Here is a 16323-nt window from a genome sequence, read left to right as displayed (position 1 = left end):
CCCACTAATAATTGTGGGCTGAGCCTTAGCATCTCTGCCTTTGTACACTCCTCTCATCCCACACATACTCCTGCTTCCATCTTCTCCTTCCTTTCCTTTAAAGTGTCCTGACCTCTCCACATTTCCCCAGGTGTTTCCAGGAGGAATGCAAAGAGTGGGCATGAAGACTCCAAACTTCTCTTCAGCATGCCCTCTCAGAAAAGGAAATCACCACATCAGCATTTGCAATTACCACTTTCTCAAGCTCCATTCACCTCGGGCTACCAGGGTCTCTCTCCCTCCCAACACCCACTTTCTGTCAGTTCTAGACCCCGGTGACCTCTACTTCCCCACTTCTGGCATTTCTGATGTAAACAGGAGGTGACTTCCTTTGTGTCCCATAAGTCAGTACAGGGGAGGATTACACAGAGAGTTGAAGGAATCTTCCACATCTTCAAGCATCTTAAGAGAATTATTTCTTAGCCTACATAGGACTTACTCTGGATGCTTAAAAAAAAAAAAAAAAAAAGAGTGTGAGTCTTGTCCTGGAACTACCTAATCAAAATCTTTCTGAATGTCCCTGAGAATATGCTTTTAAAGCAAACTCTCCAAGGGAATTTTAGGCACATAGAAGATTGGTAGCCTTTCAGCAGTAGTCAAATGACTTCCAAAACTGTATCTTTAGCATTCTCCGGAATGCTGAGTGACAGACCACTGTCCCTGCCAGAATCTTCCTTGGAAATTTCAAATTCAGTCCTTCTCCCCAAGGGATCCTTCTCTTCAGCATTTGACTTGCTTTGTACCTACACACATTTCCTAGAACCCTTACCATCATTTCTTACGTCCTCTCACTCTATGAGCCAATGAGTCCTAACAAGTAGATCTCAATCTTTCATCCGACTTCCCACTCCCCATTCTCATCTGAACAATTACAATATGCTCTCATGTGTCCTCTCATCTTTGGTAATTCCTCTCCAATCTGTTTGCCCCAGTAGGGCCAAGCATTCTTTCCAAACCTCAGAATGAACCTTGTCATTTACCTGGCTGAAAACTCTTTCCTACCAAAGAAGCATGACATTAAGACTGTATGCAATCTCAGATTTACCTACCGTATAGCTTCAAGCACCCTCTAGGCTGGGCTATACCCCAGGTCATCACAATGAACCTTTTATGAAGCTGCTTTCACTCTGAATTCAACCATCAATTTATTCATCTGGTCAAAAGATATTTATTTAGTGCCTACTTTATGCCAGTAATCATATTTAGGATGGAGGATCAGGAGGAACAGAGTTTCTGACCTTTCATAAACAAAGAAACAAACCATTACCATAGAATATGATAGGTGCTATGCTAAAGGAGTGAAGAAATAGTTTCCATCTATTAACTGTCACACACCTTCAGATACTTAAGAGTTCCTTGAGATAGAACTGTTATTCTTTCTATTTCACAGGGGCCTAGAGCTTAGAGAATTCAAATGATGCAATAGAATTTCCCCAACATAGGAATTTTACCACAGGAGTGTCAACACCAGGTTTTGGAGTCTGACTTTATTCCCACCTTTCATTCAAACCAATATATACTCTATCTCTTCCCCTGTGTTAAAGGGTAACACATACAGGTTTTGTCCTCTTCTCTGCCTGATAAAATCATATTTATCCTTCAAGACTCAACTCTATGGCAGTTCATTTGTAGAGCGTTTCTGAGCTCCACTGAAGAATAAATCCTTCATCTCTTGGGCTCTTGTGGTGCTTTGCCCTCCGGCTTATATTTTGTTTGTATTTGTTTCTGCATTTAGAGGATGTAGCACTGTATCTTGCAATGGTTGTTGCCCAGTCAATGATTGTGGAATTAATAAATAAATCTCCCAGTCAATAGGGACATCTGTCACAGCCTCCATATATTTGAAACTCTTCACTAACCAAAGAAAGGCCAAGTACGCTAAAGGACTTGTAGTTCTCTCCCCTCAGGGAAGCCACATCACTATTTCTCTTACTTTATTCGCATTCCAACCTCCCATTGGCCCAATTCTAATTTTAATTTAGGGGTCCCCTCTCAAGCTTGCTTTTCGAGGGAGACTCTATCAAACATTTCAGTTCACTGTTTAAGAAGGCACTCTTGCAGAAACATCAAATGCTGCACCTATTTGTCCATTTCCTGCTGATAAACATACATGATTTTTATTTTTCAAATTGACAATTTAAATCCAGGTGGGAGAGAATGAGTCAGAGAGAAATACCATTGCTTTTGGCTGATGACAGAAGTGTAATCATTTGTATTTTCCCCAACCTGCAAGATGTCAACATATTAGGGGGGAAAAATGCAGACATTTCACATTTCATTCCTGATGAGGTTCCTTGTCATCGCCTTGCACCCCCACCCTCCTCTATGTGAATCATTGACATCTGGCTATTAGCCTAAGCATTTAGACTTTCACACTGAGCATTCAGTGTGTGCTGATGTCAGCACAGACACACAGCTTAGACAAAGTCTTGTCTCCTTCAGGTTTGTGATGAGCTTACAGATTTGAATTAACTTCTGGTATTAACTTGCTAAGCTTTTGTCTTTGCGATGAACAGAAAACAGGGAGTGTGAGAGGAGAGGAAAACGAAGATGGCTGCCTTCTTCCCTCCAGATCCATGCGTTTTCCTTGCGCTGCAAAGCCCGGTTAATCTTACTTGTAAAACAACACAGTGCCACATTTTTCTCTGTAATTAAAGACAATGGAGGGAAAGTTCCCTTTCAAGGGAAATGAGGAGCCTTCATCTGCCCAGCACTGCTGAAAATAGGTTTCTGTTTCACCAACAAGTGTAACACACACATCCTCTAATTAGATTTCCTTGCTCCTCTTTTAATCACCGAGAACATCATTATCCTTTTGGTTCCTCATTAGGAAGGTCACACAGTTCATAATTATACTTATAAAACCCATCCAAATTTCATAGCAAAACTGTATCTTCTTAGACTTCAGATATTCCATTGATCTCACTGTGCTATCAACAAGTTCAACTTGCCTGTGGGTTTCTTTTTTTCTTTCTGTTTTTTTTTTTTTTTAATGTGCTCACTCTCCCACCTGCCACTTTAGTAAAATTACTGCTACTTGGTCTGCTGCTGCTGTTGAAGAAGAAAGTGCTATATTTATACTACAACCCAGAACAGAAAAATAAAGACGCATTCTAATACATTCATTCCTTGTAATGTACATTACATTTTTAAACTTCAGAATTTCTTAAAAGGTAGGATCTCATCAGGAAGTTTATATGTTTGTGTGTGTATATATATATTTACATATATATTACATATATACATATATACAAATATATGTGTGTGTGTGTATATATATATATATATATATATATATAGAGAGAGAGAGAGAGAGAGAGAATCCCTTTGCCAGGAGCATTGTACAGAGTCCTCATACTGTGATTGTCAACACCTGCTGCGAAAGAGGGTGAGGAGCCACACTCTGAATGCAAGCAGCAAGTGCATGTCGCTAGACACATGTTCCTAGTTCCTATTTTGTAGAAATGGCTTAATTTTATTTCAAGTCCTCAACCATGTTTGTTTCTTAAAAATCTAGTATATAGTATACTTTGCTTCCCAGAGTAGGACTCTGAAAGATAGACTTTATTTTGTTTATGTGTTTGTTTATTATTTGTCTTGTTCTTGCTGGGCTTTAAGTCTGGACAGATAGTTCTCCTCTGGCCCATAGTGTACACAACAATCGACTTTTATGACATTTTGCCATTTCTAGAGTTTTTTCTGTCAATCACTTTTCTTTTTTCTATATGCTGAAACCTGACTTATATTTTTCTGCATATTGGTTTTCAAGGCATTTTGTTGTTGTCATTCACAGTTTGTTTTCTGCCTTTGCATCCTCATTTCAGCTTTTATTTTTAAAGATGCTCAACTTCAGGCATGAAGGAAGCAATTAATTTTTAGCATTCAAAAGGGTGAAGGAGGAGGGACTGGAATAATGAGAAAGGGCATAATTACATGTTCTCACTGTCAATTTATCTCCCTGAAAAAAAAATTAATGAAGCCTGATATTTGCAGCAGCCATTCTTCTTGAATTGAGTCATTGTTAAACATAAATAGAGCAGGATTCCTTAAATGTGGCATTTACCCAGAGAAAGAATTGGGCTTCTGAATACACTTCCTCAGAAAGACTGGTCTTCGTGAGGAAGCTTTTATCTATGTTTAGCAGCCACCTCAGGTCCTCCAGAAGGAATCTGGTCACTCAAGTACTACAGCCAAGTTTGCTTTCAGCTGGTATTTGGCAGTGTTTGAAAACCTAGTATCCCAAAGCATCTCTTTGTACAGGATCCCCATACAACATGCTATTTTCAAAATCAGCATTGTGGTCCTAATTCTAATTCGCTCTATATGTATTCATCTTTTATTTGTATTCAGGGACTTTACAATTGCATACTGTTTTAACTAATCTACAAGGTATATGCAACTACCCTTCCCCATTTTATATATTAAAAAATATTCTAGAGAAATTCTTCATCCAGTCTTTCTGCTAGTGGGTAGCAAGAATGAAAATTCAGTTCTTTCTAACTCTTGAATTTAATCCTTTTAAGACTACCAAATAGGCAGGATGTTCCTGAGATGAAAGACATTTGAGGTTATTTGTTTCAAATGAATTTCTTTCCAGAACCTAGAGAATTTGAAAAAAAAAAAAAAAAAAAGGATTCGTCTTTTTTCTTGTTTGTTTATTTAAAGTCCAACTGTCTCTGTCCTACTGGAGTAAAGGCTTTTTGAAGGTAGAGACTGTGGCTATCTTTGTTTTTTTTTTTCTGAAAATAGAGTCTGGGACATGGAGACATCCAATAAGTACTATGACTCTTCATGTCTGGCCCAGATCCATTTTCTCTGCAGAACTGCCCCTTTGCCATTGGTCTTTACTGTTGAGCTTGGATTTAGATCTCTCCCTACTCAGTGTCCCTCATCCTCCAAAGCCCCCCAAAGAATGGCCTCTCTCAGTAGTAATGTGACCATTACACTTCTACACTTCTTCATTCACTCCTTTACCCAAATCTCACTCCAATTTCAATGAATTTGGAAAAGATTTAAATAACCTAATATTAATCCCAACTAAGAAACTGAAGTGGAGGGAGGGTGGAACCACTAACCCATAGCAGCAGTTACCTCTATCTCATAACTACTTTCCAAGAGGCACAATACTGATCACCTTGATCTTTTAATCCTGTAAACTCTGTATTATTATGTCTATTTTCAACAAAAGAAGACAAAATATCTTGTCTAAGACCACATAACTGGCAAGCCAAAGAATCATGATTTAAAGCCAAATTGGTCTGACTCCAAAGTTTCCAGGATTAGTTCCACTTATATGTCAGAATAGTTGCACTTACATATTATAAGTGATGTTATCCCAAAGAATATTTAGGGTTTCATATATAATACAGAGAGGTCCAGGAGGCAGAATACACAGAGAATATTTCCTGTCTTCCTAGTGGATGTTTTTCCCACCTGTGCTTCCACAAGCAACTTTTAGTCCCTTTTCTTGAAAACCCTGGCCTTTATCCAGATGTACCTCAGGGTCAGTTTTCTCAAGGAGAAAACCTCTTTGAAAATATACCTTGCTTTTCCAAATCTTGGAGTCTAAATTTTAGGTAAGAATTAACCTTTATCCCTATTACCACTAACAGACACTCCAACAAGCCAAGAAAAGGGGAAAAAACATATGAATTCTTTACTATATTTATTAAAGTTAAAATTGACATCATTTTGGGAACCATGAATTTGGTACCCAAGTTAGTGTCTTGAAATCTTGGGTAACATGAAAATTCATGCAGCCTTCACTTAAAGAAGCCATGGTGTATAAAAAACGTATTCAATCTGATTCTGAAATGAATGTTCAAGGTTTTATGCGAGCATTGCTGATCTCAGGGTGAAGAGCTCCTTCAATGCCAAGCCCTCCCCTGGTACAGAGTTTGGCTCTGCAGATTCACTAAACAAGTATGCAAAAGGCTATGACAGTATAAGGACCAAATGTGAGCCCCAAGAGGTCATCGAAGGTCTTCAAACTGCACCAAATTAAAGCACAGCAATCCATCACTTTTTCAAACTATGAATTTTCCCAAGTGAAGAAAGTGACTAGAACATACTGAAGTCCAGTGTGAATGACCTAATGCTGGTACCTTCTTTTCCTCATTTCTAGTCAAATAGGATCATTGTAAAGATGTGATTTAAAAATCAGTTCATTGTTATTTTTTTTCTCACATTTCTGCAACTTAGAGAGTGGTATAAAGATGTGAGCCACTGTCTTCGGCTCTAAATAAAGCCTGAGAACCCTTTTGAATAGTTCTAACAATCCTGTCATTTGGCCCTGAAGCCAATCTCAAATATGTCCAGAATCTTTATGAGGAAAGCAGTGTTGGTTTTAATCTCTATCAGAATGGATTAGACTTATTCTCTGGCTGCAAGAGCCCAGCCATTTTTCACAGTCTGATTGACCAAAGGCACTTTGGCAGCAAATTTTATTTGATGCTCCAGAGCAGTTGCTCATCATGTCTTCTAAAGAACATCACAACTTTATGGAACTACCTGGGAATTGGGACCAAAAAAGGAAACTGTTGGGTCCAGTAATATTTCATGTTTCAGGAGGAGATGTCATGCAGTGGTGCTAAAAGCCAAGGTGTTGATTATTTTATACCACGTGGAGAAGGCTGTCTGGCTGCTCATAAGCTATTCCTTCTAGAACTAGATGTAGAGGTTCCATTTATAAGATAGCTCAGAAAGCTTACAGGGGAAGAATCATACAGGTCATCAAACTCCACCTACTTTCGTTTTTCAGATGGAAGAACAAAAGCCCACAGAGGTGTTACTCAACTAGAAAATATCAAAGGCACTAGAGAAATTGTGTCCCCAGTTGGTTGCTCCTGTTACCACATGATGCTATGACCACTGGGGGGAAAATGATTACTTTCTATAGAGAAGATGTAGAGTTGAAAACATCAAAAGCAAAGCATCTATTTAGATTCTTTGAATTGGAGATAGAGAACACAGTACTGTGTCATCACAATTATCCTCTGAAAGCTGGGCAGCCTACATACCTCTAAGTCATCCTCATGGTTCCCACTTGATGGTACATTCAGTAGAACCTAAGATATCTATAAACTTCCAACTGATCAACACCAAGCATCTTACCCATAACCACAAGAAACACTCATTTCTCTTTAGGGTTCCACTTCCTTCTAATTCCATACATCACTTTTTTTTTGTTTACTTGTTTTTGCTTTCCCTTTATGCTTCTCTCTAACTTAGCTCTAACCAGAGCAGTGCTCATTGCATTACAGTTACAGAAATGCTTAAGTCCATAGGTAGAACCAGTAAAAATAAGATCTCTACACCTACATTTCTTTAAAGTGAAATATAGATTTTAATTGCTTTTCAAGTTAATATAAACATGATAAATGAATATATACACACACATATATGTATATACATATAACTAATCTAATATATATATATATATATATATATATATTTATAAAATGGCAGATACTTTTAAATAACAGTATCCATGCATGTGTATCCCTCTGTATCTATGAGTTATGGATTCAACAATAATAGATGGAAAATATTGTGTCTGTTCTGAACATCTATTTCTTATTGTTCTTTGCTAACCAATTCAATTTAATAACTATTTACATAGCATTTGCATGATATTAGGTATTATAAGTAATCTAGACATAATTTAAAGGATACAGAAGGATAAGCTGAGGATGTGGCTCACTGGTAGAGCATTTGCCTGGCATGCATGAAGCCCTGAGTTCATTTCCCAGTACTTCAAATTAAACAAAAAAATAAGAGGATGTATATAGGGTTTCTGAAAATAATGTGGCATTTTAAAATAATGAACTTCAGCATCTGCAGATTTGGGGTAAATATATATAGGGTCCTAGAACAATCTCCTGTAGAGAATGAGGAGCAACTCTGTGTGTGTGTACATGTGTGTGCGTGTGTGTGTGTGTGTACATGTGTGTGAGTGTGTGAGTGTGTGTGTGACAATTTATATATAGAATGCTTTTAAATTAACATATGAGCCTTAACAATTTGAATTGCTCATTTCCTTATAAATTTATTTAAAAACCTAAATCATCATCTTTTGCAGAAGACAATATAGAGGATGACATGGAGCTTCCACTTGAATATTTTCCAACTTAGTACATTATATAGGCTAGTCTTTAGGATGTGCGCCAGGATTCCTGGAGGATCCAGAATCAGGCTAATACTTATAAATTGTTGGGGAGCCTCCATGAAACTCAGACAACTGTTTTAGAACCTGCATCCTGCACTTGTTTGTGAATATTCAATAGCTAAAATGCACAGCAACATGAGTTGGACTTCAGCTATAAAGTAAATATAATTTTTAGTGCACCTGAGCGTTGTGCACATTATAAGTCAGAGAAAAAGTATCTAGGTTGAAGTCCTTAAGGTAGGAACAGTTGTATGCTTATTGCTGAAGTGAGAGACCTGGACTTTACTAAGCAAAAGGTATGAATCAGTCTCATAGTAGGCAAAGCAATTCAAATGGCTTGAGACTAGTCCAAGAAGACTCACCCCATGTTAGCTCTTTAAAGCTTTTTTTTTTTTTTTTTTTTTTTTTCCTAGCAGGCCAGTTTACTGCAGCAAAGTCTTAGTTTCAGACAATGGAAGAGCAACACTATTTATCTGCATCTCCTTCTCCTGTCACTGGTCTTTTAATCCTTTGACCATATTCCATTTTGCTTCACCTGGAATACACTCTGCCTGCAAATAAAGGTGAAGGAGGAACACAGAGGCAGAATTCCTCACTGGCACCTCTGCACTGAGGCCAAGGCAGACTAGGACAGTACAGATTCATGTGGTTTCTCTTCCTGAGGCATAGAAGCTGAGGAGAAAAATCGTGCTCATGATTCTGTATTCTTATTTCCCAGTAGAATGTGAAGGACTCAGTAGGGATATGGGAAAGGACCAGAGGGAGGGAAGAAGCAGCCAAGGAAGCATCAGGTGGCAGTTTGTTACGGGGATGCCAAGTCTTCTTTGATGCTGTTGGAGAGGCACTGCTGACAGTTTGGATACACTCACTCTCACTCTTCAAGCTCCAGAGAATAATTATCCATCCTTCCTCAGCAGCTTCAGGAGAACCCTCCCCCCAACACCTAAAGATGAAAAGTCCATCTCATTGGCACCTAGACTTCTGCTGATAGTAAAATATCTCCATCCCTTTCTCCTTCTTCCCACCCACCACCTACTTCTCACCTCTCTGAACCATATCCCCCCCCCCCATGCCTAGCTTTTCCCTCTTCATCCTTTTCTGTTTGGGATTCCATCTCCATAGAGAGAGGACAATTAGAGGCCCTGATTTTAAAGAGGCCAGCCTGTCTTGCCTTACCACGGAGCCCTGTCTGTTGCCCTAACCTTTGGGCCCATGGGCCTAAATGACTACCCTCAGCTCCCCTATATATTTATTAAGCTCAGTCTTTCAGAGCAGGTTGTAGTGTTCAGGGCATCCTTTAAGTTTCCAATCCCTTCCAGTGAGCATCTTCCATTTCTGCGGACTTGGAAGGGAGGGGGTTGGACTTGGGGGAATGCTCACAGAGAAGCATGTTTGTGGATTTGCTTGTCAGAGATGAGTATGGTGTCCTGTGGGTACATGCTAATGGGTCTGTCTCTCTTTCCCCTACGCAGGGCCTGGAGCAGTCATTGATGGTGTAAACTCGGCCTCTAGAGCGCTGGCTTGTCTGTGGCTCTCAGGGACCCTCTTTGCCCACTTCTTCATCAAATTTTGATAAGAAACCCTAGGTCCTCTGAGCAACGCCTGCTTCTCCATATCACAGACTATAATCTACACTGCGGAGGGCAAACCAGTTTGGGCTTCTTTTTGTTCACTTGTTTCTGTTCTTCTTCTTGATATATTTTTGGTTTTTGTTTTTCCTTTTAATCGTGATTTTTTTTTTCCAGTTGGAATGAGTGGGGTTGGGGGGAGGGGTGGGCAGGGTTCTACCATGTGTAGGATAATCATTTATTGGTGTGTCCCAAAATGGAATCTGCTCCTGCAATCTTGGCCCTTCCTTTTTGTCTGCTTCTCTTCCCATAATCACTGCAAGCAAGCAACTTTCATGCACACATACATGCAGACACACACACACAAACACACACCCCAAAACATAAGTTTCAAGTGAGCAAAGAAAATGTGCCTCATAAACACCCTGAAGACACAACTTGATTAATAATTTGATACACAGTAAGAGTTATATCCATGTGTCTTGTTACTTCTGTCTCTTGAGCTTTGAATCATTTTCTTGATTATAATGTACATATCTTCCATCCAAATGATTGTCAAATCTCATTAGGGTCCATATCTTTTCTTTCTAGAGAGTTATCTCACTATATCCAAATATGTGTATTTGTGTAAGCCACACATATACACAAACAGACACACATGTACATATAAAATCTTGCCAACTTCTCTAATCACTTTGTCCTATTCATTTTTCCACTAGCTATGGGCTTTAGAAGCTAGGGGCTACGCATGCAACTAAAATTTAATCATTTAGAAGTCAAGTGACCAAAAGAAAAACAACAACAATTAAAAAATGGGGGAAGTATATTAAGGGGAGTACTTCTCTTTTACAACACATAAAAAATGATCAATAGATGGCTGTTTAGGTTTTATCAAGTGATCTATAAAAGTAATCATATGGTTATTCATCTACTCAATTGTCTGATTTATCTCTCCATCCAATTGTCTACCCACCTGTCTTTCTCTCTAGTGATCTATTTACTCTATTTATCAATCTATCAATGTAATTATCTAACACGTTTTTTTATTTCTCTCCCCACTACTATCAGTTCATCACCATATTAATCTCTAATCATATTGTGTCTATTATACTTCATTTTGTCTCTCCTCTACCATCAACAGACATTGGCATCTTCAAAATTTCCTATCAACTTATCATGTGAAAGCCAATGATCTCACAGGCTAACAACATAGAAAAGCTGTACCCTGTGTCATGGACTCTTTGGAATGTGGAAACCCATCCACCCAAATTAAACCCTGTTAACAGATGGACCAAAGTAGCAATGTAAACCAGTCACTCACTATTCCCAGGAGAGTCTATAGTTCCTAAAACATCTTCTTGGGAAACAGATCAGCTCTGGACAAACCTTGATTAGTACTGCATTTCCTCTTTCGTGCTCAAAGGATTGTACTACCAACTTTCATGCTTCTCTCAGCCTTTCCAGAAAGCGCATGTCAGGAACTTACAAGACCTTCTTCAAGGCAGATTTTCCTTAGGAGCAAGAACATGAAGGAAAACACACATCTCTGTCTGCAATATAAAGCCAGCAGTCCATTCTCCAAAGTGGACTACTTCTAAGTGTTTCCTTTCTGGTCCCAGTTCTGGTTTGATCTGTTTGAAAACTACCCAGTAAAAAGCTGATGGAGGCCAATTACATGGCGGGTGTGTTGACAACTCTAGTATTTGTTTCAGGAAGCTCTTCTGAGCTGAGGGCACTTGAGCAACTGACTTAATTTCCAAGCACTTGATTAACACAACACTGCAAACAGAAGGGGGAGAGTGTAAGTGACACAGTTTCCTCAGATACAGGCTGCTTCTCTAATGGCTTTGGGAAGGATGTCCCCAGCTTCCTGTGTTCAAACAGACCTAGCATATAAAGAAGAGTGGACTAGATCTTTCCACACTCTCCTGGAACAAGAAGGACTCGGCCAACAAGGGAGCCTGAGATTCAAAAAAAAAAAAAAAAAACAAAAAACAAAACAAAACAAAACAAAAACACAGCATTGAAAACCACATGAGGGCATGAGAAAGAGGGGATGCTTTTCTATGCATCAACAATGACTTTCTTACAGACCTGCCCTGCCTCAGTTGGAAATCTTTTTCAGGCCTACATCATAGAGAATAAATATGAACTCTATAATAGAGTTCCATTCCCTTAGTGCTTAATTGATCTCTTCCTCCAATGTAAGTGCCCTCTTTGTGTTTTTCTGCTATGGCAACATGAATATGACACCCAGAGTGGGGAAATATATGTACAATTGAAGACTGCCTTGGCATATGGAAAGCTAGGCACTGTCACAAGAAGTAGAGCTAATGGGAACAAAATTAATATTGCATTTGCCAGTTGTCAACAGACATCTTTTTTTCCTAGTGTGCTACTAGGAACCAGGTTCTGGGAATATAAGTGATGTGACGAAAAGAGCCTTTTGATTACAACTTCCAGAGACAATCATGAGCCGGCACAAACTCAGAATTAAGGTCGGGCATGGACATTTCATATCTATTCCCACACTCAGCATCTGGAGTTGGGTTGGTGTCAGACATTTTATGAGAAATAAATGTGTCATTTGAGTGTTCTACTGGTACTAAATTGTTACTTTGGAGTAAAATAAATGTGAAGGCTTTGGGGAGTGGATGGTGTTGGAGAACATGGTGCTTGGAATGGACAACCTGTATCTGTTCCTCACTCTAAGAACTGTTATGTTGCAAGGGGTCCATCCTCTGGCCAAGTAGATCATTGTATGCTTTCAAACCCAACAATACTGGGCTTAAGGTCACCATGGAACTCTGCTCTGTCTTGTTCCACTGGATATTAGGAAACATCTCTGATGGATACCTATTCCAGCCATGTTTCAGAGTGAAAAGTATGCTAAGTCCAATCCTCTTCTTTCTAAAATACAGAAAACCAAGAACATAAGACCCAAGGCAACTGGGATACTGGAAGTGAAATGACTTTTCGTAACAATGGACATATTCCAGCTTCTGTATTATTTGAATCACTTTGGTGGGAATGGCTCCATGGGATGAGAGCTGTTGCCCAATACCTTGAAGTATATAGTAAATGTTTACTAAAGATGGCATCCACACTTACACATGCTTTTTCAACATTACATATGGAGGGTGGGTGGATAAGGCCTGCTGGACAGATTTGTTCGGAGTGCCAATGGTGGGGGTAAAAAGGGGATAAGGGCAGGAAAAAGAAATATGTCTCTGGGCAATATATCATTTGTGGGTTTACCACATACAAAGGAAACCAAGTGCAGCTTATCAGATTAGGTGAGAAGAATTCAGCAACAGCAGTTATTTGAAACCCTTCCCTTTCCCCAAAGTTAATATGTACTACCACCAAAGTAATGCCAATGAAAGTGCTAGTGTTAAGGCTCCAGCCAAGCTGTTTTTTCAGTAGTTTAATGCCAAGTGCCTGATACAGTCATCTGCAAGTCTAAACAAGTGTATTTAGTTTTTTCTTATTCTTGTTTTATTGGGGAGGGTGAAGATGTAGGGGAGCAGTTGTCAAAACATGCACATATTTTTTATAGAGAGTACAGTGCACAGTATTTTAGCTGCAAGTGTGCTCAAAATGAACAAAAGAAGAGGGAAGACTCGGTGTTGCAAAGAAGAATGGGCCTCTGCCCTCTGAAGTTCACACCTCTTACTGGAGGATACTTTCCAAGTTAGGCTGTGAATTGGGAAGTGTACTCTGAGACTCTTGGAGCTCCATGATGGAGGCAAATTTCAGGGTCTGAGTCTGCATTAAACCTGTCAACTTGCCCTGAACAAGGAGATGGTAGCAAGTTCTATTTACACTGAAGAACTATTACATCAAAAGAGCAGAGAATTCTAAAGTGGGCAGTTGATCCCAGGGAGAGCTTATTAGTAACATGACATCACAAGTGGATGGAAATCGAATATTTGTGGTGCCAATGGGCAAATTTTCTCTGTAGTTGTCACATGGCTGCCCCATCATAGAAAGAGGGAAGGGAGAGGCTTAAAAGGAAGGACCCCTGGTGAAGAGTTTCTTTCCCCAGTTGGACCCTGAGTTCTCACTGAGAAAGTAAAACTGGCTTTGCAATACCAGGACCAGCACTCCCCCAACACACCCTCACCACAAACAAAATTAACTCCCTTTAGAATTAGGGGAAGCAACAAAGTTTTTCTTTTGTGTAAAATGCATTTTTTTCTCTAATGGCAAGAATGTCTTATATTTATTTTGCACAACCCCCATTCCTGGAAATTCTCATTCCCAATTGCTTCCCCTCCCATCAAGGCTTCTCTGTCTCTTTCTTTTAAGACAAATAAGTTTGAACAGTTGTGGTAAAACTTCACAGGTGTGTAACTAGGAAGACAACATTTTGAAAGAGATGCCATATGATGAGGACTCCTAATGATCACTAAAAGCAAACAAATAAAAATGCCAGTCTCATTTCCCTCATTTCTTTCTTAAGAGAAGAGAAGTAAATGAAAGGAAGAAGAAATAGTTTTGCAATTAAAAGATGTAGCAAAATTATATAGGTGAACTAGTGCAATTTAGCCTTCAGGTGCAAAATACTTTGAGTCCAAAGGAATGTGAGGTGGACTTAATTAGATGCAATTGTCTTTATCCTGAAAGTTGTCAGCTAAACCTAATTTCCAGTATTTTGAAACAGATTCCTTTTACCCCCCCCCCAATGGTGCCCTTTTAAGGCACATAGTTATTTCACACCATTGGGTAGAGAAAGAAAGATTGTGGACCCTTTACCATCCTTGTGGGACTACATTCTATGTTATTTGGCAGATGTATAAGGATATCAATAATCACAATGATACGTAATAATAGCTGCCCTTGCATTAGTTAAAGGGAGAATTTTTGATCATTCAGAAAATTTTGTGACATGTAAAGTGCAGTTGTGAGGAATGTGTGGGTGTACGAAAATGTATCTGTCAAGTTCAGAGTCCTCTAGGTTTTAAAAAAATATATATATGACTTAACAATGGTGCCGTTATAGCCGTGTCCAACAATGGGTGTGCCCATTTTCACAATGATCCTTAAAACAAATCTATGTTCAAATGCTTTAAAAATTTATCACATGATAAAGGAGTATAACTTTGTCAGCCTTCTAGAGTTATTTTTCCTTTTATTTTCTTTCTTATATATTTTTCCTTCAAAATTCAATGAAGACTTGATTTCTGTCAATAATTGTATCAAGGGTGAATATACTACCTGAATTTTGTGCATGTTACATTGTAGTTGTAACCTTTTCTAATTCAGGATGAATATGAGATGGTTGTGATTGTGCAGTGTATCAATAAAGTTTGAAGAACTTTGTAACTTTTAGGGGGCTGTTTATTAGGATATCATTTGAGTTCCAGGAATGAAAAAACAGTGAAGAAGATTATGTTTCTCTCATGAGTGTGTTTTAGACTTTGAAGACCAAATGCAATCCAAAAATTGAGAATAATCTCCCCCATCTTCCTCCCCCTATCTCTTCCTCCCTTCCTGTCCTATTTCCTCTCTCTCTCTCTCTCTCTCTCTCTCTCTCTCTCTCTCTCTCTCTCTCACACACACACACACACACACACACACACACACACACATACACACACACACAAAGACACAGAGGGCAGAAAGCCTACTAAGCACTTTCTTTCTATATTATGCTATTTACAAATAATATGAAATGCAGTTGAAGCCTTGAAGACTGAACTATTTATTTCATAGGATAAAATGAAATCAGAACAGATATTTCTGAAAAATAGTGACCAGATACTGCTTACTTTGGGCATTACACTTCTTAATAACCCTGCTGCTTGGTTCCACTAAAGTAATACTGCTTTGAAGAGGATGGATATGAACAAATACATGATGATGTACATTTATTCTTGAAAGTGTGTGCATGGGATTAATTTTTATTATTTTAGGCTTTGCTGGAATATATATCCATAAGTAGCATGAGAGAGAGCCCTAGAGAAGATGCTTCACTCATCTAGTTGCCATTTCTAAAGCATCATTCTCTTCCAAAATAATTCTAACTCCTCTTCCTTTGTCACACATTCATCTGCTTTTCTGAAAGAATGAATATTAACCTATTTCTTACAATTCAGTTTCTCTTCAATAATTTGTAGCTCTATGAAGCCTTTCTAGTTCTGCCATTAACCAAGAATGTGAACTTCCAAAAGTTTGATCTTAGCTTTTGCTTCCTCATCTACACCATTTGTGAATTTATTTACACCCTGCTGAATACTTTAATTCAAATTCTTTTTTTTTTAACCTGTCCCCACTGGATTTCTCAGTGCTTTCTCCAAATAAAGCCTAGACAATGATTGGCAATGGTTTGGAAACTCAGTAGAATGTGGATTAAGATTCTTCAGTTTCATAACACAAACACCTTTTCTGGTAAACACCCTGAGCTAAAGTTATGGGGTTGATATTTCTGTCAACTTCATATATAGGCAAGGGCTAATCAGGAATTTTTATGACTCAGTCTACCCCCCATGGGATGGAATATAGACAAATTGATAGACTAGATGTATGCTCTTTGTAAATGAAAAT

General features: G+C 38.7%; 1 protein-coding gene across 4 annotated transcripts in view; it reads left to right on the top strand.

Moving 5' to 3' along the window:
• Positions 1–9779, top strand: part of Opcml (opioid binding protein/cell adhesion molecule like) — a 524845-nt gene extending 515066 nt beyond the window's left edge. For all 4 annotated transcript variants that reach the window (XM_077797797.1, XM_077797795.1, XM_077797796.1 and 1 more), the window contains one exon: positions 9679–9779. In XM_077797797.1, the coding sequence (XP_077653923.1) occupies positions 9679–9779 (101 nt within the window). The remainder of the gene's footprint in view (positions 1–9678) is intronic.
• The last annotated feature ends 6544 nt before the right edge of the window (positions 9780–16323 follow it).

The sequence above is a fragment of the Urocitellus parryii genome, chromosome 4 (genome assembly GCF_045843805.1).
Source record: "Urocitellus parryii isolate mUroPar1 chromosome 4, mUroPar1.hap1, whole genome shotgun sequence".
In the NCBI taxonomy this organism is placed as follows: Eukaryota; Metazoa; Chordata; class Mammalia; order Rodentia; family Sciuridae; genus Urocitellus; species Urocitellus parryii.
Note: the sequence above shows the minus strand (reverse complement) of the source record. Positions and strands in the feature narration are given on the sequence as shown.